Source organism: Canis lupus, chromosome 2 (genome assembly GCF_003254725.2).
Source record: "Canis lupus dingo isolate Sandy chromosome 2, ASM325472v2, whole genome shotgun sequence".
NCBI classification, from domain to species: domain Eukaryota; kingdom Metazoa; phylum Chordata; class Mammalia; order Carnivora; family Canidae; genus Canis; species Canis lupus.
In genome coordinates, this window is record NC_064244.1 from 53421846 (window position 1) to 53446670 (window position 24825).

The window sequence follows — 24825 nt, forward strand, 5'->3', positions numbered from 1 at the left end:
CTTTAAAAAAAAAAAAAAAGAAGGCTTTAGGGCAGATTGTGTTCCTTGCCTCTGCCAGTTTCTTTTCTGGTGTTCCAGGTGTTTCTTTGGCTTGTGACTCTGTGGCTCTGATCTCTCTTATAAGGACACTTGTCATTGGATTTCAGGCCCACCCATAGAATCCAGAATGATCTTATCTCAAGATCCTTACCTTTATTACATCCTCAAAGACTCTTCTTCCAAATAAGGTCATAATCAAAGGTTCTAGGGATTCAGGTGTGGACATATTTTTGAGAGGCCATCATTCAATCCACTATAGACCAGCCACCCTGCATGCTTATTCTTTGCCCTGTCTTTCCACTTGTGTAGCTTGTAAACGGCCTACTGTAAACCAAGCACTTTTTTGGTAAATAAAACCAGGTAGGATTTCTGCTCCCGTGGAAGCTACAGCTTAAAGTGCTTTAAAAAAAAAAAAGGCTTTTTAAAATGAAAATGTTCATATATTTTTGAATAAGCAGTACCTGACCTGCCTATGATAAAAAAAAAAATTAAAAATGTCTAAAGGGCATTTGAATGCTTTCCCTTTTCCTGTTTTATTTTTGTTTTTTTTTTTCTTTCTTTTAAGATTTATTTACTTGATAGAGAGTGAGAGTGAGAGCATGAGTGGGGGAAGAGGCAGGTGGAGATACTCCTAGGACCTCAGGATCATGACCTGAGCTGAAGGCAGTCGCTCAACCACTGAGATACCTAGCGCCTCTTAGGTTTTTTTTTTTTTTTTTTTTTTTTTTTTAAAGATTTTTACTTATTCATTCATGAGAGACAGAGAGAGAGAGAGAGAGGCAGAGACACAGGCAGAGGGAGAGGCAGGCTCCATGCAGGGAGCCCGACATGGGACTTGATCCTGGGACTCCAGGATCACGCTCTGGGCCAAAGGCAGGCGCTAAACCGCTGAGCCACCCAGGGATCCCCTTAAACATTGTAATATCAGTATTTCTTTAGTTTAGCCACTTCTCTTATCATATCTTTTTTCTATTTCACTCTAGTAGGAAGTTTAGGGTAAAAGTTTACCTTCCTTATTCTGATGAACCTCTTGGAATTTGAGGAAAATTTCCAGTTGCTATTGTGAACTAGTCTCCATAGTGCCTGTTCTGATCTTTTCCTGAGTAGGTGACCTCTAACCCTCATGTCTGCACTGAAGCTCTTGCTTCTACTTCATTGAAGAAGTCAGGCTGTGTGTGAGCACTGTTGAACTACAACACTGTGGCTTTGCCTTCTTTTATCCCAGAAACAACTGTCCCTCTTCCTCTCCGAGCCTGAACTCGTCCTTTATGACCCTAATGCCAACCTCTCCTTTGTGCCTCATCATTTATCCCTTCTCTCTCACTTTAATTTTTTTCTCATCCACCTTTTATTCCCTCACAGCCAATAAACTACATTGACTTCTTCTGTTTTTAAAGGGTAAAGAAAAAGCATAAAAAATACTGCCAATAGAACAGAACCTTAACAACTGGCCCAGGACCTTTGTTTCTGACTGCTCACTCTCCCGCTAGCCTCCTAGAGACCAGATTCTCACTCCATGTGCCCCTTGGTCTTGTCATTTGCTCCCTTCCCAGAGATCCTCCTTAGGCTTCAGGCCTCTGGCCTTTCCTTGTTTCCCGCTGTCTCCATGTCATCCTCCCCACCCTACCCCACCCAGGAACTTGTCCTGAACAGTTTTATAAACGCTCAGGACCTACCTTTCATCTCCATGATCTTTGCTGACCTCCCATTTCACCTCTGCTTCCCCTTGGGTGTTCTGTCTGCGTGGATTTCCCATTAATACTTACAGGCTCAAACTAGACTTTGAGCACGTTTGCTTTTTCACTGACTGGTTCCTTCAGCCATGTCCCTGTTTTGTCTTGATGGTTCTTCCTTCTTGGTCTTATCCCTAGGATTGAAGCTTCAATGGCTTCCTGACTTCTGTTTCTGCCCCTACCTTATCCTCTCAGGTTAAAAATAAAAAAATCTATCTGTCTTCCTAATTTTTGTATTCCCAGGAGCTCCTTTGGTGCTGAGAGATAATCAATATATAATACACCTTGTCCTCTCTACTACATTCCTACTGCCATCACCACAGGTAGTTCAGAGCTGCGCTGCCAGTTATGCTGTGGCACTAGCTTCGCCTGCCCTATGTCCCCGACTACCTCATGTCTCCTTTTCTGTCCATTGTACGTGTTAACTGGAAAGTTATTCTTCATCTGGTTCCCTGGCTCTAAACCACAATTTCTACAAAGCAAACTTCAAATTTATTAGCCTGATACTTAAGACCCTTTGTGATCTGGTTCCAGTCATATGTTCTAGCCTTATTGCTCACTGTCAAGGGCTGTTGATCAGAACCAGTCACTGTAATTCACATGCCCCATGGCCTTTTGTGACTACCACTCAGGTCCATGCTGGGCCCTCCCTCCTGCATTCCTTACAGTCTGAGTTACTCTTCATTTTCCAAGTGCATCTCAGATGCTGTCTTTTCCAGGAAGACTTCCTAGAATCCCTTCCTGGAAGTAATCTTTTCCTCCCAACTCCCATAATTTCTGAGTTATACCTTATTAATGGCATTTATTCATTTTATATAGATGTGTCCTGACTAATTTTTTTTTTTAATTTATTTATGATAGTCACAGAGAGAGAGAGAGGCAGAGACACAGGCAGAGGGAGAAGCAGGCTCCATGCACCGGGAGCCTGATGTGGGATTCGATCCCGGGTCTCCAGGATCGCGCCCTGGGCCAAAGGCAGGCGCCAAACCGCTGCGCCACCCAGGGATCCCTGTCCTGACTAATTTTGCTGACTTGACTAAGCCACTTGAGATAAGAGACCATATCAGAAGATACTTCCTCCATATTTATTAAAAGAGTGAAATTCTTTGTAACTATTCAAGTGATACCTGACATACATACTGAGTACTAGTTCTTAAATTTTATTTTATTTTATTTTTTTTAAAGATTTTTATTTTTTTATTTTTGGGATAGAGAGAGAGAGGCAGACACACAGACAGAGGGAGAAGCAGGCTCCATGCAGGGAGCCTGACATGGGACTCGATCCCGGGACTCCAGGATCAGGCCCTGGGCTGAAGGTGGCGCCAAACTGCTGAGCCACCCGGACTGCCCTAGTTCTTAAATTTTAATGTATGCTTTATTATTTACTTAAAACTTTGACTTAGATGGCTTGATAAAAACAAGTTTTTATACTTGATTATTCCTTTTAAAGTTTTTGTTTATATACTTTATTACATAAAGCAATCACTTGTTGTTATTTTTTTTTTTTTTAATTTATTTATGATAGTCATACAGAGAGAGAGGCAGAGACACAGGCAGAGGGAGAAGCAGGCTCCATGCACCGGGAGCCTGACGTGGGATTCGATCCCGGGTCTCCAGGATCACGCCCTGGGCCAAAGGCAGGCGCCAAACCCCTGCGCCACCCAGGGATCCCAGCAATCACTTGTTGTAACTCCAGTTATGTTATATGTGCATTTTGGGTTTTGTTTTGTTTTTGTTTTTGTTTTTGAAAAACACTTGTTAGCATTTAGTGAGCCGCCCGCCTTGTGACTTCAAGCTACTAAGAGGCACACCCTTAGTCTTCTCCTCAGCTCTTCTACTGAAGAATTTGGCCTTCGTGATGGAAGAGATGCTTTTGGGACCTTTCCATTTCTTAAAACTCTGTAGTAGCCCAATCACACCACATCAGCGATAGGAGCAGTTCCACTCTGGTTTTTAGCAGCTTTTACCCATGTCTCCTCACTGATGAAGGTCCTCAGTTTATGAAGGTTGACAGTTGCACAGACGCTCTCATTCCTCTTTAAGTGGTAATGTCTCGTACCAGCTTCTTCGTGGTAACCTGGGGGTGAGATTTGTCTAAGGTGACCCTGTGGTGATACGTGCCACCAGCATTAGCCCAGCCTCCTGAGTGCTTGCCGATGTGGCTCTGGCCACAGCTCACAGGGCCCTGAAGTATCTGGGTCTTCCTCAGTCTAGATGTCGTGTCAGCAGTCCAGATAAAAGAGGGAGGCCGTCATGTGTGCATATTGATAGGGAGCACTAGCTTCCTTACTCATTCAGTTCCTGCTTTCCTACCCAAGGTTGGTTTTTGTTAAATGTTATTAACCTTTGCCTATTGTAAATTCACTTATCCACTTCTAAGATGTATGTATCTTGACAGCCCTATCTCTGTTGTTCCCTATATCTTTGCAGTGGTAAAAATGTAGACAGATTCCTACAGACCTAAAAGGCTTAACATTTTTGATTTTGCTCTCCAGGAGAAAAAATGGTTATATAAGGTACCTGCCTCTATTTCTCTTCTGTTTCATCTTTCCTTCCTTTCTGGTATGCTTTAGGACCTGTTTTTTTGTTTTTGAAGTTTAAAGATTTGGCATACTGGTGTCTGGTGGTCTTGCTTAGAGTCTCCTGTCCTGAGGAGACCTTCTGTGGGCTTTCTGCAAATCCATAGTGATGTCTTGATGATCTTGGGAACACACTTCTTTTATTTTCCAGACTATGGGTCCATGTTGCTGGCTTTTGAAGTGTGAGACTTCTAATTCTCTTCAGAGGTGGAATCTTTGTTTTCTTTAGGTCTCACATCACCATTAACTTTTAAAATTAGTAGTGGTCTGGTCTAGATGCATCTTTGCCACATCACCTCTTGTCCTGTTTGACTGTAATCTTTTAGTGCACCAGGAACAGAATATTCTTGATTTCTTCTTTCCTTCCTTCCCCTCGCTTCCCCCCTCTTGGCTTCAATCATTATTTTTAAAATTTATTTTCTTTGCTTCAGATGATAGTAATTGTTTTGAGGGGCTTAGTTAGGATAGGCATTGTATATCGCTATCTTTTTTTAATGATTTGTGTGTGTGTGTGTGTGTGTGTGTGTGTGTGTGAGAGAGAGCGAGCAGGGAAAGGGCAAGAGAGAGTGAGAATCTCAAGCAGACTTTGCTGAGCACAGAGCCCTAAGTGGGGCTTGATCTCATGACCTGAGATCAGGACCTGAGCTGAGATCAAGAGTTGGGCGCTCAACTGACTGTGCCACCTAGGTACCCCTGTTTTATTTTTCCTGGGTGCAAAAAAAGTTGGTTTTATTAAAGCACAAGGACAGGACCTGTGGGCAGAAAGAGCTGCTCATTATTTTTAAAATGCATTCCTGCCCATGAAGTCAGATAAGGCCTGCGGGGGATGAAATCACTCTGATGGCTTTGAGGCTGACAAACAGATTGGGGAAGAAACAGGACGTTCTGGGTAAGGTGGACTTTGTTTTCTGTGCACATTTCAGCCTATTTAGCACAGATAAGTACGAGTACTCCAGAATCAGTGGTGTGATCAGTCAGTATAATTGATAATGTTCTTAAATTTTGGACAGCTGTTGAATTAATGTGTGTATTTTGTGGCTTTTATTTTTTAATGGAGGCTCTGTAGGTAGGCGAAGGAAACAGTGTGATACAGGCATAATTGCTTTCTGCATTTGCTTTTAAAAAAAAAAGACCTTATTTAATTATTTGAGAGAAAGAAAGACAGGGCAGGAGTAGGTGTAGGGGCAGAGGGAGAGGGAGAAGCAGGCTCCCTGCTGGGTGCAGAGCCTGATACAGGGCCTGATCCCAGGATCCTGAGGTCATGACCTGAGCTGAAGTCAGACGCTTAACTGACTGAGCCACCCAGGCACCCCTACATTTTTTTTACAAATATTTATTTATTTATTTTAAAGAGTGGGTAAGGAGAGAGAGCAAGCAAGAGGAGGAACAGAGGAAGAGGGAGAGAGAGAGACTCAAGTAGTCTCCTTGCAGAGCCCCGAGCCCGATGCTGGGCTCAATCTCACAACCCTGAGGTCATGATCTGAAGTGAAATCAAGAGTCGGACACTTAACCTACTGAGCCACCCAGGCGCCCCTAAAAACATACTCTATTTTTTTTTTTTTACATACTGTATTTTTAATGGCTTTTCCATCAAGCAACTGAGACCTTCCTCCCTCTAAGTTCTATTACATTTATCATAACGTACCTTTGAACTGGAGGGTCTTATGCAATTTTTCAGTGGAAGGATGGAGGTCTAGAGTTCACATAGCTTTTCAGAATTAGGTATAAAACCTCTTGACTCTCTCAGAGACCCTTTCTATAGGGCAGGCTGCTGACCTACAATATGTAATTTGGTTTTGGTGCAATGAGAATCAGTCTCTATTTGTTCAGGCACGACCTGGAGGGTAATGAGATTTTGTCGAATGTTTTTGCAGACTCTTACCTCTGTGGTATAGTACCTTGTTTCCTTTTACTCAGAATTTCTGTGTGTTCTCTCTGTGGCAGTGACAGCAAGTAGTGTAATGGTCAGAAACACTGCACTCTTAACCTTCTTGCTGCTGTCTTGCTCTCGGTGCAAGTCTCGAATCACCTCACCCTGGTGAAATTTGGAAGTTTTTGGGTTCATCAGCCAAGAAGGAATTCTTGAGATGTCTTTGGTGCAGAAAGGTGGTTTTATTGAAGCCCAAGGACAGGACCTGTGGGCAGGAAGAGCTGCCCTGGGAGTGCGAGGAGTGACTGATTATGTACTTTTCCATTAGTAGGAGTGAGGGAGAGCATAAGTCTCCAAGGACTCTGGAAGGGAGGCTCTCAGGACCCCAAGGGGCTAGCTGCTGCCAAGATAAGGTTCCCTTTAAACATGAGGACACTAAGGCTGCCCCGAGTTCTCCAAGGAAGGTCATGGCCTGTGTGTCTCAGGATCTATCAGTGGGCTGCACGCTGTGAGGAGATTTAATTTAAGCTACATCTCTCTTGCCTTTGTTTCCCTCATCCACCCTGTTAGAGGGATCTCTTGGTTTGTACATGTCCCAGGAAGCCCTGCTCACAGGTGCCTGGGGGAGCTGTCATCTCTCAACAGAGTTCTTGGGGCTTCCCCTTTGTTCTGAAGCGGATAAGAAAGTCACTGTCCTGGGTCTCCTGATTGGGTGCCTGTGCTGAGCCTCCATTGCAAGCCAAATCTCTCCCCTGAGTGTGTGCAGAACAGGTGATGCCCTTGCACCTTACTTATGAACTTTTCATGTCCTCTTAGTAGACAGAGCAGCAGGATTTCCCTTCTGGGGTCCCACATCATTTGTCCAGTGTGGCTCAGCCTGTGAGATCTTTGTTGTACCCTAGATGAATGCTTTGGGACACAAAGTTATTGGAGCTGTTTGGCCCTGGGGTTCCTGTGCTTTGTGAGAAGAAGGAGCAGAAACAGTGGTCGGGCTCTTCTTGGGACATATTCACCCAGTTTCATGAGTGAGCATCTGCTTAGAATTAAATGATGAGAAGAGGAGATTCTGTAACAGTGGTGACTAATCTCTGTTCTTTTATTTCCTCTTTACTTCTATTGTCAGAATTTGCTTTAGAGATTTTAGTGTTTATGGGACACTCATGTCCAGAGTAGCCTGTTTCTTCTTGATGAAAAGTTTGAGAATTTTGAATGTTATATACTTAGTAATTCCAGCTCTTGTTTTTTAAATTTTATAACAGCTTTATTAAGATCTAATTCACACACCATACAACTTGCCCACTTAATATGTACAGTTCAATGGTTTTTAGGATATTCACAGAGTTCAGTCAATCTTAGAACATTATCATCACTCCAAAAGGAAATGCCGTATCCATTAACAGTTACTCCCCATTTCTATCTAATCTTTCCAGCCCCAGGAAGCCACTCATCTACATTCTGTCTCTACGGATTTGCCCATGACATATTTCATTTGAAAGGGATCATATAATAAGTGGTTCCTTTCATTTACTATGATGGTTTCAAGGTTTACCCATGTCTCTTCGTTTTTCATTACTCTCTGGGATTATGGTCTGTCTCCCCTCTGGAACAGAGGAATAATTTATAACAGATGTGCTGCAGAACAGCAACAACAGAGTACTTCTAAACAAAGATTGTCCCAAGGCTTCAGATTTGCCTCTGTTGCAGTTACTTAAGGTAGATGGTTTTTTTTTTTGTTTTGTTTTTTTGTTTTTTTGGTTTTTTTTTTGGTAGATGGTTTTTGATCTCTGTGTTAGTTATCTATCGCTGCAAAACAAATTAATCCCAAATTTGGTGGATTGATTGATTGATTTGAGAGAGCAAGCAAGCACAAACAGACTGGGGAAAGGGAGAAGTGGACTCTTCACTGAGTGGGGAACCCCATGTGGGGCTTGATCCCAGGACCCTGAGATCATGACCCGAGCCAAAGGCAGACGGTTAACCAACTGAGCCACCCAGGCACCCCCACAATTGGTACTTTAAAGTGCAGTTTATTACTCCGCAGTGTCTGTGGCACAGCTGAGCTGGTGTGGCTGCAGTCCTCTCCAGGCTGGACTGGGAAGGACCTGCCCCAGCTCTCTGCAGGCCTCACTGGGTTCCTTACGAGCTGTTGGCCAAAAGCATCCCTAGCTTCCTTCCCAAGTGGGCACCTGTATATAGAGAGCAAGTCAGCACGTGGTAGCTGGCTGCCTCAGAGCGAACAAGCAAGTGGGCAAGAGAGAGGGATGGCAAGGTGCAAGATGTGGTCTCATAGCTGGAACACCACAGTGACACTGGCTATAATCTGTGGGCTAGAAGTCTGTTACCCGATCCACCACACCCTAAGAGGGTGGGATTGGATGGACATGACTACTGAGAGCCAGGGATCATTGGGGCCACTGTCGGTGTGTGTGTGAGAAGTGGATCGTTGAGTTCCTTGGTTTTGGGAGTACTTGTGGGGGGAAAAAAAAAACCTATGCGAAGTGCCTTTAGGAATATGGTAAAATTTCCCTGGCGTAGATGCACTAATGTGTAAGCTCTTCACTTGTGAAACTTTTCTACTAAATTGGTAAATGTTTTCTCCCCCTGTGATAGCATGGCACTCAGCTTCATTTCCCTCATTATTGTCTTAGTACCTTTCAAAACCTGCATTCTTTTTTCTTGGTACCTCACCCACCCCACCTCCCATCCATCCTCTGAATATTTGCTGACAGTTGCTCTTTTTTCCTTTTGCTTTCAATTTGCTTTCATGGAACCTTGCTATGCCTGTTTGGTTATTTAGGTCTTACTTTTGAAATTTGTCCCTTTTTAGATTTTTGCCTCACTATAACTCTTCTCTATTTCCTTGCTTTTTTTGGTACTGAAATAGTTTGAGCTGTATCTGCTGTTCTTTACTCCTCAAGCCTTAAAGAAAAAGCCCATGAAATATTTCAAACATGCAGAAAATGTAGAGAATAGTGCAGTAACAATGGAACACTCGCGTACCCTCCACTGGGATTTACATAAAGTGTTTGCGTTTCATTTGTTTTTTCCCTCAGATTTTTAAAGAACTTATTTATTCACAGTTCATTGATTCATTCAAAATGATGTGTTGATGGATGTGTTGATTATTTGCATATCTTCGCTATTGTGAACACTGTTACCGTGGATATTTCCTGTGCTCCTTTCCTTGTGTGAGAGTTTTTCTTGCCATAGATATTTTGAAAATAAATTTCTGGATGATTGATAAGCAGAAACTATATGTGATAAGCATGTTTGTGATAATGTTGACAGTGAAATGTTGCAGCCATTTTTAATAACATACGTGAAGTAGAGAAGAATGCTTTTTGTGACAGCCATTTTGATAGAAAAATGTTAACTCCTGCTGTCCTGCGTCTTTGGATTCATACTATGTAGCATTTTTATTTCAAAATGGATCTTTGTATGACCGTAAGAAAACTGTTGGAATATTGGAATTAGTAGCAATAAGTGCTTTCACGTGGTAACTTAAAATAACCATTACAGGGGACCCCTGGGTGGTGCAGCGGTTTAGCCCCTGCCTTTGGCCCAGGCCGCGATCCTGGAGACCCGGGATCGAATCCCACGTTGGGCTTCCAGTGCATGGAACCTGCTTCTCCCTCTGCCTATGTCTCTGCCTTCTCTCTCTCTCTCTCTCTCTCTGTGTGTGACTATCGTAAATAAATAAATAAAAATAAATTAAAAAAAAAGAAAATAACCATTACATGTTTTTCTTATTTTTCTCTGATATTATTATTATTATTATTTTTTAAGATTTTATTTATTTATTCATGAGACAGAGAGAGGGAGAGAGGCCGAGACACAGGCAGAGGGAGAAGCAGGCTCCATGCAGGGAGCCTGACATGGGACTTGATCCTGGGTCTCCAGGATTACACCCTGGGCTGAAGGTGGCGCTAAACCGCTGCGCCACCGGGGCTGCCCTGATATTATTTATTTCTGCCCAAGGGTAATCAGCCAAACCTATATTCATTATTCTTTGTGTCTTACTAATCTCTAAGCAGGAGTTTTGTTTTGTTTTTTTTTTAAAGCTTTTTATGTAACATTTTAAATATATGTAAAAGTAGAGAAAACAGCACTGTGGACTCTCAGCATATGCATCACTTAGGTTCCACACAGCTGATTTGCTTTTGAATGCGATTTTCAACTGTATGCAGACGTTAGTTTTATATTTAGAACATACCATATTCTGGGTAACACAAGGTATTAACACTCATTTGGAGAATTATTTCTGTATTCTTATGAGGTAAGTGGTAATTATCGAGAAGGGTTATTATTAGTTTCAACAGAGTTTTGCTGACCTGTGGGTGGATTGCAGAGTTTCTTCTCTCCATTAGTTGATCAGGCTAATGTCCTAAAGAGCCAGTCTTCTCTCCAACAGGGAGACTGTCCATAGATTTTGTAAAAATGTGACCTAAATCCTTCAGAATGCTTTGGTAAAAGTAGTTAAGAACATACTCCAAACATTTAGAGGACCATTTTAAAAATGAAGTATAGGGACCAGCTAATAATATCCTCTGGTACTGCAACATTTATGGCTCGATAGACCCAGAGACTATAACTGTTTAAGCTGCACTTCATGGGTTTCTTGTATGCTTGGATTTCAGATAGCGGTGGTCATGGGCTCCTGTACAGCCGGTGGTGCTTATGTCCCTGCAATGGCTGATGAAAACGTCATTGTACGCAAGCAGGGTACCATTTTCTTGGCAGGACCCCCGTTGGTAAGAACATGGTCTTGATTGAGTGAGTGAATGAGTGAAGTTAAATATACATAATATAAAATTTACCCTTCTAACCATTTTTTAAACCAGTTTTAAAAAACAAAACATTGTTTTCAAAGATTTATTTATTTTTTATTTTTAAAGATTTTATTTATTTATTCATGAGAAACACAGAGAGGAGAGAGAGAGAGAGGCAGAGACACAGGCAGAGGGAGAAGCAGGCTCCATGCAGGGAGCCCGATGTGGGACTCGATTCCAGGTCTCCAGGATCACGCCCTGGGCTGAAGGTGGCGCTAAACCGCTGAACCAACCGGGCTGCCCTATTTATTTTTTTAGAGAGAGAGAGAGAGAGAACACAACCAGGGTGTGGCAAGGCAGAGGGAGAGAATCCTCAAACAGACTCCTCACTGAGTGCAGAGCCTGACATGAGGCTCGATCTCACAACCCTGAGATCATGACCTGAGTGGAAACCAAGAGTTGGATGCTTAACCGACTGAGCCACCCACACATCCCTATTCTTTTTATTTTTTATTTTTAAAGATTTTATTTATTTACTTATTTACTCATGAGACACACACACACACACACAGAGAGAGAGAGAGAGAGAGAGACAGGCACAGGCAGAGGGAGAGGGAGAAGCAGGCTGCCTGCAGGGAGCCTGACACGGGACTCGATCCTGGGTCTTCAGGATCAGGCCCTGGGCTGAAGGTGGCACTAAACCGCTGAGCCACCTGGGCTGCCCCCACACATCCCCATTCTAACCATTTTTAAGTGCACAGTTCTGTGGCACTAGTATATTCACATTATTGTGCAACCATCACCACCATCCATCTCCAGAACTTTCTTATATGCTCCAGCTGAAAATCTGTGCCCATTAAACATTAACTCCCGGGATGCCTGGGTGGCTCAGCGGTTAAGTGCCTGCCTCTGGCTTTTAAAGATTTTTAAATAAAATCTTATAAAAAACCAAAAAACATTAACTCCCTATTCTCTCCAATCTCCACTGCTCCTGGCTACTATAATTCTCTTTTTTCTATGAATTTGATTACTGTTAGGTACATTGTATAAGTGGAATCATACAATATCTATCCTTTGTGATTGGCATATTTTACTCAGGATAATGTCTTCAAGATTTACCATGTTGCTGCATACATGAGAACTTCCTTTTAAGGCTGAATAATATTCCATTGCATGTATATACAACATTTTGTTTATTAACTCATCCATGAGTGGACTTTTGAGTTGCTTCCAATTTGGGGCTATTATGAATAATGCTGTATGAGTGTTCAAATATATCTGTTTAAGTCCCTGCTTTCATTTTTTTGGGTATATGCTCAGAAGTGGAATTGCTGGATTGTGTTTAATTAATTATGTGTTTTAATTTTTTGAGAAGCCACTCATTTCATTTTATTGCTGAGTAATATTTCATTGTATGGATAGGCAGCATTTTGTTTATCCATTTATCATTGATAAATCATTGGGGTTGTTTCCAGTGTTTGGATATTATGAATAACGCTGCTATGCACATTCATATCCAAGTTTAAGTGGGTATGTTTTCCTTTATAATGTTTATATACTAGTGTGTACGATTGCTAGGTCACATGGTTTTTTAATATTTTATTTATTTATTCATGAAAGACAGAGACATAGACACAGGCAGAAGGAGAAGCAGGCTCCCTGCGGGGAGCCCTGATGGGGACTCAATCCCAGGACCCTGGGATCATGCCCTGAGCCAAAGGCAGACGCTCAACTGCTGAGCTACCCAGGTGTCCCTCATTTAGGTTTTGATTTGCATTTCCCTAATGTCTAATGATGTTGAGCGTCTTTCACGTGCTTGTTGGTTGTTTGTAGATCTTCTTTGGAGAGATATCTATTCAGCTCCTTTGCCCACTTTTTTTTTTAAAGATTTTTATTTATTTATTCATGAGAGACACAGAGAGGCAGAGACACAGGCAGAGAGAGAAGCAGGCTCCTGTAGGGAGCCTAATGTGGGACTTGATCCCAGGACCCTGGGATCATGCCCTGAGCCAAAGGCAGACACGCAATCACTGAGCCACCCAGGCATCCCCTTTGCCCACATTTTAAATTGGGCTATTTGTTGAATTGTGAGAATTCTTTATATGTTCTGGATACAAATATTTTCTTTCTGAGAATTATCTTCACTTTCTTTAGCGGTATCTTCCTTTGAAGCATGAAAATGTTTAATTTTGATAAAGTTCAGTTTATGCATTTTTTTCTTTGCTGTGCTTTTGGTGTAATATCTGTGAAAGTTTTGCCTGATGCAAGATCATGAAGATTTAATACTTTGGTTTCTTCTAAGTTTTAGCTCTTACTTTTAGATTCATAATTCATTTTTAGTTAGTTTGGGTAGGTTTAAGGAAGGAATCCACCATTGTTCTGTATGTTGATATGTAGTTGGCCCAGTATCATTTGTTGAATGGCTAATGAAATAAACTTTTACTTACTTTTTCTTCTACCTCAATTGTGCTTTTGTTTGACTCAGGGTCACTAGAAGTTGGTAAACAAGGTGCTTGCACATACTATGTCAACTTTTGTATAAAACGGGGCAGATTATACATTTGTAAGCTTGTGTATGCATAAAGAAACTCTGGAAAAGATACAATAAACATAGTTTTAATGCAGAGGAGTTGAAACAGGGCAGGAGAGAGACCTTTGCCTTTTTGTGTGTGTGCTGAACATAAACATTTTGAGACCTTTGACTTTCTGAGTCTTGTGAAAACATTACCTTTTCAAAAAGGTTAAGTTAAAAAAAAGAAGGAACAAGTTAGAATAGCTATGAGAAGTGCTCTAAATTTCTGATCCTAGTAATCTTTATGAATCACTGGTAGGGCAAGCTACATAATTTGCAGACCGCAGTGCAAAATGAAGGTCCAGGACCCCTTGTTCAAAAAGGAGGAAAAAGTACCTGTTAAAGGTACTAAAATATAAAACATTTTCCTTCTTTGGTACCTTTACCTGTTTTTTATTTGCTATTTAAGTACATGCTCCTTCAAGCATAGACTACTCCCCTTCTCAGGCATCTGTGCTTTCAGTGGGCCCACCATTCAACTCCTGGTGGACATGTGACCCCCCCAAGGATATGCAGCCTCCATGTTGGGTTGTGCTTGATATCCAGATGGGCAAGGGACGAAACGCTGTCCCTTAGCTCCCACCCGTACCTCCACTGAGTCACATGCTGGAGAATACACCTCAGCACCACCAGCCCAGGAAAGGGATGCTGCTGCTGTGCTCCACCGTGAGACACCAGGGAGTGCATACCTGATTCTGATCTTCCCTTTGCCCATACCAGGCCCCCATGGGGGATAGGTGTAATAGTTGCAAGACAGGGATGGGGAGGAGCAAATAGGACAGAGCCCTGGACCTAGGCACCAGATGGCAGGGAAGCAGGGGGCCAAGAACCTTTTACAGAAAGATGATGGGAGGCAGATGAGTAAGAGCCAAGGCTCTGAACCCCAACACAGACTCCCCATTGTGCCATCAGATTTCATTTACAGAACACATATTTAAAGATAAGATTAGGATTTCAGTAGGGTAACCATTGACCATTAAACGCCAAGCACAGAGCCCTTCTGAGAGTGAGATCCTGCAGCCTTACTGGTGAGCTACCTGTGTTGCAGGACTGAGGAGTAGATTATGTAATCTTGGGCTCTTCCCCATCTTCTCTTTGGTCAGCTCCATGCTGGTGATGTTCAGTAATGCCGTCTTTGCTATGCTTGTGTCACTTCAGTTGGATAAAGAGAGGGTAGATGAAGCCACACGTAATTACTACATCATACAACAAAATGTCCCATTATTTAAGTGAAATCTAAGAATATTATATAGGTAAGAAGAATGTCAAGGGTATTATAAAACCGTAATATCCACACAATGGAATATGGAAAAGAATGAAGTTCTGACACAACTACAGAACACAGCTACAACATAGATGAACCTTGAAAACATTATGTGAGACACAAAAGGAAAAAATATTGTAAAATTCCACTTCCGTGATATATATAGAATAAGCAAACTCATACAGACTGCAAGTAGGTAAGTGGTTGCCAGGGACCAAGAGGAGGGTAGAATGGAGAGTGACTGTAGTGAGTATGGGCTTTCTTTTGGGAGTGAGGAAACTTCTGGAATTAGGTGGAGTTGGTAGTTCCACAACCGTGTGAATATACAAAAAAAACCCCACTGAATTGTATTCTTCAAATGTGAATTTTATGGTACATGAATTGTCTCAGGAAGTAAGCTTATTGCTTCAAAAGTCTGACAAAAAAGTCACCTTTGGTTTTGGAATAGTAACACAAATGTATTAAAAAGTATGTTAAAAAGAGTTTGTGCCTGCTTTGATGTGAAGTATGTGTATTTTCCAAATGATTATGTTCATTTTAAATTTTACTGAGGATCAGGTAAGTTTGAAGAGCTGCCATTTTATTTTATTTATTTATATTTATTTATATATATATATTTTATAAATTTATTTTTTATTGGTGTTCAATTTGCCAACATATAGAATAACACCCAGTACTCATCCCATCAAGTGCCCCCCTCAGTGCCCGTCACCAGTCACCCCCACCCTCCGCCCACCTCCCCTTCTACCACCCCTAGTTCGTTTCCACGGTTAGGAGTCTCTCATGTTCTGTCTCCCTTTCTGATATTTCCCACTCATTTTTTCTCCTTTCCCCTTTATTCCCTATCACTATTTTTTATATTCCCCAAATGAATGAGACCATATGTTTGTCCTTCTCTGATTGACTTATTTCACTCAGCATAATACCCTCCAGTTCCATCCACGTCGAAGCAAATGGTGGGTATTTGTCGTTTCTATTTATTTATTTTTAAAGATTTTATTTATTTATCCACCAGAGACACACAGACAGAGCCAGAGATACAGGCAGAGGGAGAAGCAGGCTCCATGCAGGGAGCCCGAGTGGGACTCGATCCCAGGACTCCAGGATCCCGCCCTGAGCCAAAGGCAGATGCTCAACCACTGAGCCACCCAGGTGTCCCCAAGAGCTGCTATTTTAAATGTGATAAGAGTTTCAAGGCATTATTCAAAAGACCTGTGGTATCAGTTATTCTTTGATATTTTTCTAGCTATGAGTGATACTTATCATTGGTTAATGGTAGGAGAATTCATTTGGAATTTACCTTTGTCTAGTGAAGGGTACAGACCTTCAGTAGTTTTTAGGTGTTTTTTCTTAAGGAATGAGTAAAGATAGGACTAAAATTTGAACACGTCATTTTGGGACTGTGCGTAGCATCATAATACTGAAATAACACTAGCGGTTTTCAAGAGAAGAGTTTGTGGAAAGGGTGCACTTGCAGCCTAAGCAGGCTCCATGCAGTTTGGTCAGTGGATGCAAATTTACCTTAGCAAGGAGCAGTTTAGCAGCCAAAGTCGGCAGTCTTCCTAGACAACTGAACTCTGTTGTGTAGCCTACACTGAAAGACCATGTTTACAGGTTAAAAAAGAAAAAAAAAAGGAAGCAGCAGCAGAAATCTCATCTATCTGCTTGAGGCTTCTAAATTTTGACACTTGTTTTACTGAAAATTGCAAAAGATTCCATGCATAACGTCTGGTTGAGTTGTTATAGCTTTCCGTTGCTTAAAGTGGTTGGAAAAATGCATACCAATAAAACAAGCTTTTTTTTTTTTTTTTTTTTTAAGACAAGCTTTTGAAGAAGCTTTTTGTTCCTGTGTCTTCTGAACTTGTTTTGATATTTATCATCTTTGCACCTGTCACAGTATCAAGCATGTTGTGGGTGGTCAGTAAATATTAACCAATGACAAATCCTTATTTTATCAGTTGATATTAGTCAGATCCTTAGAAATAAACAGTCTATTGGTGCCTTATTCCTTTATACAACTTTAAATATCCAAACACCTCTTACAATTATTGTCTGGGCTGAAGGCTATTTTACACTGAATATTTTGGGAGGAAGAGAACCAAGAATTCAGTTCTGTGGGTGGAATAATTGGAGGTGAAAATTTTAATTGTTTCTCTGTGTGATAATATTTTGTTTAAGACAGAGTTTTTTTTTTTTAAGATTTTATTTATTTATTCATGAGAGACACACAGAGAGAGGCAGAGACACAGGCAGAGGGAGAAGCAGGCTCCATGCAGGGAGCCCGACGTGGGACTCGATCCCGGGTCTCTAGGATCAGGCCCTGGGCCGAAGGCAGCGCTAAACTGCTGAGCCACCCGGGTTGCCCAAGACAGAGCTTTTGATGTAGTGAATAATAAGTCCTTTCTGTGCTGCAATTTAGATAAATGTTCATTGTTCCAAAAGCTTTTCCTATTTGAAGAATAAGAAATCAATCAACCCAAAGAAGTAGGAATCAGTAAGCAACTCCTCTAAGGGGTCAGGTTGGCATTTGTTACTAAATGGTTTTTCTTTCTTTTCTGTTAGAATTTCTCAGGCTCTGATGAAGTCATTCTTAATATAGTACTTGAGGTCTTTCATTTTGATCATTTTCTGCTGAATCATTTTTTATTTTTTAAATTTTATTTAAATTCGATTAATTAACATATAGTATATTATTAGTTTCAGAGGTAGAGATCAGTGATTCATCAGTCTTGTATCACACCAGTGCTCATTATAGCATGTGCCCTCCTTAATGCCTATCACCCAGACACCCCATCCCCACATGCACCTCCCCTCCAGCAACCCTCAGTTTGTTTCCTATGATCAAGAGTCTCTTCTGGGGCAGCCTGGGTGGCTCAGTGGTTTGGCTCTGCCTTCAGCCCAGGGCGTGATCCTAGAGACCCAGGATCGAGTCCCGCATCGGGCTCCCTGCGTGGAGCCTGCTTGTCCCTCTGCCTGTGTTTCTGCCTCTCTCTCTCTCTCTCTCTGTTTCTCTTGTGAATGGATAAATAAAATCTTAAAAAAAAAAAAAAAAAAAGAGTCTCTTCTGGTTTGTCTCCCTCTCTGATTTCATCGTGTTTTATTTTTTCTTCTCTTCCCTTATGATCCTCTGTTTCTTAAACTCCACATATGAGTTAGATCATATGATGATTATCTTTCTCTGATTGACTTATTTTGCTTTGCATAATACCTTTTAGTTCCATCCATGTCTTTGCAAATGGCAAGATTTCATTTTTTTGATGGCTGAGTAGTACATTGCATATACACACAGACACACCACACAATACCACATCTTTGTCTGTTCATCTGTCGATGGACATCTGGGCTCTTCCCCTAGTTTGGCTGTTGGGACATTGCTGCTATAAACATTGGGGTGCAAGTGCCCTTCAGATCACTACATTTGTATCTTTGGGGTAAATAACCAGTAGTGCAATTGCTGGATCATAGGGTAGCTCTGTTTTTCAAAGTGGCTGCAGCAGCTTACATTCCCACCAACAGTATAATAGGGTTTCCCTTTCTCCACATCCTCACCAACATCTGTCATTTCCTGACTTGTTACTTTTTCTGCTGAATCTTAGATGTGGGTAATCTTAGAGATTTTTTGGCATCATTAAAGGTATTGCACTTTTAAGAGTTTGTGATAGTTACTGCAGTTTTTCCGGATGGTCCAAAAAAGGCATTAATTCATTAAGGGTACTGAACTTTTAGGGACGAATACAATACAGTTCCTGCCATCAAGGAATTCACAGTAGAAAGGAGCCAACAGAGGCACATGCAGATTACTGACATGCACAGTCTGCAGATGCCCTGTTGGAGGCGCATAAGGAGTATTCTTGGACCACAGATGAGCAAGCATTGTTCTCTTATTGCTTTGGAGTGTCATTAATGATGAAAAGTCCTGCACAGGTCAGGAAAGGTCACATGGGTTCCCCAGGTGAGTGACAGGGAGCAGGGAGCGCAGGCAGTGGGAAGAGCATATGCATAGCACAAAAGCTTTAACATGCATAAGGTAGGAGAAGGAGAGCAGGCAGTTTAGCCTGGAAATACCCCGATTCACTTCAGGTTCCATTGTTGCTCTGGAGCTGTGGGGAAGTTCCTTAGGCTGGCTTCAGATTTTTCATCTGTAGAGTAGAGACAGTTTTTTCTAGGTTTGCTGAGTAGTAGGTGGAATAAGAAAACAAAATCTGGGGGTGCCTAGGTGGCTCAGCTGGTTAAGTGTCCTGTCCACCTCTTGATCTCAGCTCAGGTCTTGATCTCAGGGTCTTGAGTCTGATCCCTGCACTGGGCTCCATGCTGGATGTGGAGCCTACTTAAAAACTTTTTTTTTTTTAATGTAAAAAAAGAGAAAGAAAATAAAACCTCTAGCTCTGTGGAAGAGGGAGTGGTAATAAGCATAGGCAGGTTAGAAGTCGTGCACGGTAGGTAAGCATTTTTACGTCTCAGTTGGGCACAACTCACCATGGACTTTTATCCTTGCTGTAGGTGAAAGCCGCAACCAAGGAAGAAGTGTCAGCTGAGGATCTTGGAGGTGCCGATCTGCATTGCAGGTGAGACTGAAGCACTTGTTTCTTTCAAGGATTCATTGCCATCTCTTTGTTGAAGAGAGAGTTTGATTATTTTTTCTAAGAATTAAACTTGCCAGATCCAACCGCAGTTTATCTGTTCTTGAGCTATTGTTAGGGTTCAGTTCTTTGAATTGTAGAGTTGTATTTCTAAGCTAGAACATCAGCTTTTACATTATAGCCTAAAAAGACTGGGGAGACAGGTATCTCCTTTCTTTTTTTTTTTTTAAGATTTTATTTATTTATTTATGAGACACCCAAAGAGAGAGGGAGTTACATAGGCAGAGGGAGAAGCAGACTCCCTGAGGGGAACCCGATGTGGGACTCGATCCCAGACCAGGATCACGCCCTGAGCCAAAGGCAGACGCTCAACCACTAAGCTGCCTAAGCGTCCCACATTTCTCATTTCTTTAACAAATATCCATCAAGCACCTGTTATGTGGCAGACACTGTTCTAGATGTTCAAGGTTATATGATAGACATTGTCTTTGACCTCAGGGAGCTTAACATGCTAGTCAGGGAGGTGGCTGATAAATAATTACCAAAAAATGATAAATGATATGTGTACATGTGTTAAGGCCTGTAAAGAAGTATAGGGAGAGCATATAGAAGGTCGATCCAGGAGATCCCTGGGTGGTTCAGTGGTTTAGCCGCTGCCTTTGGCCCAGGGCGTGCTCCTGGAGACCTGGGATCGAGTCCCACTTGGGCTCCCTGCATGGAGCCTGCTTCTCCCTCTGCCTGTGTTTCTGCCTCTCTCTCTCTCCCTCTGTATGTCTCTGATAAATAAATAAAATCTTAAAAAAAAAAAAAAAAAAAAAAGGCTGATCCAGCCCACTGGTGTGCAGGTCTTATGACTTTGGTTTTTGGGGTTTTTTAAAAGATTTTATTTTATTTTTAGAGAGCACAAGTAAGGAGGGACAGCAGGAGAGGGAGAGAGAGTAAATCCCAACCAGGCTTCATGCTTAGCATGAAGCTTGTTGTGAGGCTCAGTCTCATGACCCTGAGATCATGACCTGAGCCGAAGTCAGGAGTTGGATGCTCAATTGACTGAGCCACCCAGGAACCCCATGGCATTGTTAAATTAATATTTGTTAAGTGGAGCACAGAGTGCTGGATGGTGAGCAACAACAGACCACAGGAGAAATTGAAATGGACAAGTTTATTACTCACAGAACCTGGAGGAAGTCCATAGCATGCCTCGAGGGGCTACGCTGGGAGCTCAAGGCAGAGTACAGACAGGCAGAACCTGCGCACATTTTTCTTCTTCGGGTCTGTTATTGGAGCGGAGTGCCTGGGGGTTCCCAGGCCAAGGCTAGTTTAGTCAATTCAAGTTAAAAGATTGATATTTTGTTTGGTTCCCCATGGGTCTTATGCACATAAGGCATACAGGGAGGAGCTGGGAGGCAGAGGAGACTTGCTCACAAGGGTTGTTCGGGAAGTCACATGAGGACTTGGATGTGCTGGGAATCTGTGGCTGCTCTCTAGCACATATGCTTACACAAGTGGGCTGGAGGCAGTTGAATGTGCCTGCAGTCCGCTCAGCCAAACAACAGATGCTGAGGCAGCTGCACCATGGAGCGGCTTAGCTAAATGCTCAACATCAGGTAAATGCAGAAAAGCTGGTTCTCTGGGGAAGGAAAAAGTCCTGCTTTGTGGCATCTGCCAATGCCTATGGTGTAAATGATCCCACCAAGGCTGATTGCAAGGCCCCAGCAGGACACCACTGAGTGTGGAATCAGCAGGAGGTGCACACAGTTGGCTCTCATGAGTCAGTCCTGAGCTGGCTCCATCGTGTCCCTGGCCCATTCGTTAGAGGTTACTATTCAGGGGGTACAAAGACCTAGAGTTCTGTGAGGATTAAATGAGATGATAGGTGTAAACTGCTTGAAACAATACCTGCTTTAAATAAGTACCTATAAATCTTAACTGCCATTATTTTTATTGTTGTTGTTTATCATAACTTGTCATTAAAGAGTGGACTTATTTTTTTTATATAAATTTATTTTTTATTGGTGTTCAATTTGCCAACATATAGAATAGCACCCAGTGCTCATCCCATCAAGTGCCCCCCTCAGTGCCTGTCACCCAGCCACTCCCACCCCCCGCCCACCTCCCTTTCTACCACCCCTAGTTCGTTTCCCAGAGTTAGGAGTCTCTCATGTTCTGTCTCCCTTTCTGATATTTCCCAAGAATGGACTTATTTTTTTAAGAGCAATTAGGAAACCATTGAAGAGTTTTAAGGAGAGATGTGCCATTATCAAATATTTCATTAGAAAGTCACTCTGGCTGTTAAACAGAACATTTAGGGAGTTGGCATGAGTCTGCCTGAGGGACCAGTCAGGGAGTTTTATCAGTGGCAATAGGTGAGAGATGCTGGTGGCTTAGATGGTTCTGGTGGTAGTGCACGTATGGAAAGTGATCAGTTTTGAGCTCTGTTTTAGAGATAGGTTTGAAGGACTTGTTGGTGGATTTCATACAAAGGCTGTAGGAAAGTGAGGTGACAAAGATTTCACTTCCTAAGATTGGGAGGATGGGAGGAGGAGGAGATCTGGGGATGGGGTGGGGGGATCAGGTGTTTCTTTTGGACCTGATATATTTGAGGTGCTTGAGACATCCAAGTAGGCATGCTGGCTGAGTGGGCAGTTAATTGACGAGTCTGCAGCCAAAGTCAGTGCTGGATATCTTTTTTTGGGAATCGTCAGCATAGAAGTAGAATTTGAACCTATGGGAATAGATGATCTAGCTTACCTCAAGCTAAGTGTAGATAAAGAAGAGAGCCTTGGACCGTCCCTGAAGAAGCCAGGCATACCTGGCAAGGAGATCTAATCATTGAGCTCTGTGGCCTGCAGGTGCATAAACCTCTTTTTGTGCTGCCAGACCTCAAACCCAGGGAGGCAGGTGACTGTGGGAGCAGCCTGGTAGGTAGGTAGGTAAGAGAGACAGGTAAAACATTCTACTTTAGCATCAAAGAACACTGCTACGCCTTTAGAAACGTTATTTGAGGGATCTACACAAGCCTCAATTTTCTCTTCGTTCCTTTCTGAGTGTTCACCGTGGGTAAATTGATGGCACTAAGTATTGTGAGTAACATGGAACAATTTTACACCTGGTGTCTGCCCTCAAGGATTAATAATTTCATTATACAAATAAGAGAAATAAACAGAACTAAAAAACAATTACAAAAGTGAATCTGCTAGCATGCTGTCATTTTCCAGTTAGGAGAAGTGGTTAAGGGACGTGGCGTTTAGGTTGGCCAGGAAAAGCTCAAGGTGAGCCTGAGTGTGGAACAGAACACTTGTTTATTTACAGTGAGCAGAAGTGTACAGGTGGCCACACTGCATTGCTCTGATCACACTGACCATGGCAGGGATACAGTGGCTTGGGTGTTTCAGCTTAGAGGGACGAGAATGCAGGGAGAGTAGGGTGAGTGGGGTATGGGACAAAGTGGGCTGCCACTGCTTGTGGTTGCTTAACGAGGACGAGATGAAAGTATTTGAGGAGCATTAATTTAAAAAATTTTATCTTGACTATTCTAACAAAAGTCATCTGGTGCCCATAAAAGCTGTCGGCGGTATACCGAGTTAGGGGGGTAGCTTCTGGAATTCGTCTTCTGTTTGCTTTACTTACTACCTTGTGGCTGGACAAACTAGTTAACTTCATTGAGCCTCATGACTTCACATGCAAAGTGAAAATAAGAACAGTCCCCACCTCAGCACAGTGTCTGGTGCCTGGTAAGTGCCCTATTACCACTAGCTATGATTACTCATAATAACCTGTTTAAAATCACAGGACAGTGATTATGTGGTTACAGCTTTTTTTTGAACAGTGTAATAAGATTTAGTAGTCACAAATTGCTTTGGGTTTCTTCTCTTTCTAAATACATATTTAAGCCTCTCTCATTAGCCGTCCTGAGGAATTAATTTGACACAAAGACTTCCATAATACAGTGTTTCATCAGAGGCTTCCCTTTCCTGCTGTTTTGGTAAATACTAGGCAGTTTTTAAAAGAAAGCGTTTTCTTTTAAATATTGACTGATTTGCAAAGTAGTTCCTTCTGCTTCTGTTTGCTTTCTGAATTACTACAGTGTAGCTAGAGGTCTGCAGTTATAGCTGGTATGGTGTATGAAGCATTTAAAGGTATGGTTAGTCATAAAATGTCATGTTAAGTTCGAAAAACTGAAGGGCCTACCATTTGCAAAATGTTGCAGGGCTATAGCAAGGAGTAAACATGGTCTTTACTCTTCATTTAGAAGCACCCAATCCAGAGGTGGAGAGTGCCCTCAAACCAGCATGAGAACCCAGTCCTACGAAACCGCTGTCAAGGCATTTTCCCTAGACGAGACATCACAATTTAGATTGCAACAGATTTGTCCTTACTCATAAAATGAGCCAAAATTCTATTTTTTTCAGATAGATATTTTTGCCTTTACAGTCATTTTATTGATTTATTTTTTTAAAAGTTTATTTTTAAGTAATCTTTATCCCCATAGGGGGGATAAAGTGCGATTTGAACTTACAACCCTGAGATGAAGAGTTAGTTGCATGCTCCACTGACTGAGCCAGCCAGGTGCCCCTACAGTTACTGATTGATTAGTTGATTTTAGAGAGAGAGAGTGCGTGCACATGCACATACAAAGGGAGGAGGGGCAGAGGGAGACAGAATCCCAAACAGACTCAATCCCATGACCCTGAGATCATGGCCTGGGCCAAAACCAAGAGTCTGATGCTCATTCAGGTGTGCCACCCAGGTGCAGTTTCTTTTAATACCATATTATAGAATCGGTAAATCTCCATATGAGATAAAAAGCCATGTAATCAGAACAAAACTAATAACCAGAGCAAGCCCATGCTTCATTCACAGTGAATTTGAAATTGAACAGGAACGTCTGTGGCCCTTATCACAGTTCTGTTTTAGTGATACTCATTTTTGCCATTGATCTGAGAGACACAGTCTTCAAGCCTTTAGTTACCTGTGAAAGCTTACCCTTAAGGTGTAACCTTGTAAGGTAGGGACCTCAGCAGTCTCTCTGAAATGAGAGACCATAGTTGGATCTTTGTTAGGAGCTCAGTTAGTTACAGACCCTTTGTAGTTATGGACTACATCATGGAAGTGTGCCATCTGTGGTGTTGAACTGCCATCATATACAGTTTTGTTTGAGGTGCATGGGATGCACATTGAATAGAAGTCCTCGTCAGCAAGGCTCTCTGGTCTAGTAGAAGAAGGTCAATATTGAGAAATAGAAGGTGTGGATTCTTACACAGCTAGCTACTGGTAGTCCTAGGGCAAGGTACTTAATTTATGTAGACCTCAAGTTTTCCTCTTTGTAATAAAAGGATAATACTGTCTTGCCAGGGACACGATGAGAATCAAATCAGGTGATGTATGTTTATTTTATTTGTTTATTTTTTAAGATTTTATT

At 42.0% G+C, this 24825-nt stretch overlaps 1 protein-coding gene across 2 annotated transcripts in view; it reads left to right on the forward strand.

The window, feature by feature from the left end:
- The window catches only part of MCCC2 (methylcrotonyl-CoA carboxylase subunit 2), a 73291-nt gene that overhangs the window by 27894 nt on the left and 20572 nt on the right, over nucleotides 1-24825 (forward strand). The window contains exons 7-8 of one of the 2 annotated variants that reach the window (XM_025447332.3): nucleotides 10859-10972; nucleotides 19327-19391. In XM_025447332.3, coding sequence (XP_025303117.1) covers nucleotides 10859-10972; nucleotides 19327-19391 — 179 coding nt within the window. The remainder of the gene's footprint in view (nucleotides 1-10858; nucleotides 10973-19326; nucleotides 19392-24825) is intronic. The other variant, XM_049103758.1, reaches the window with a different exon arrangement.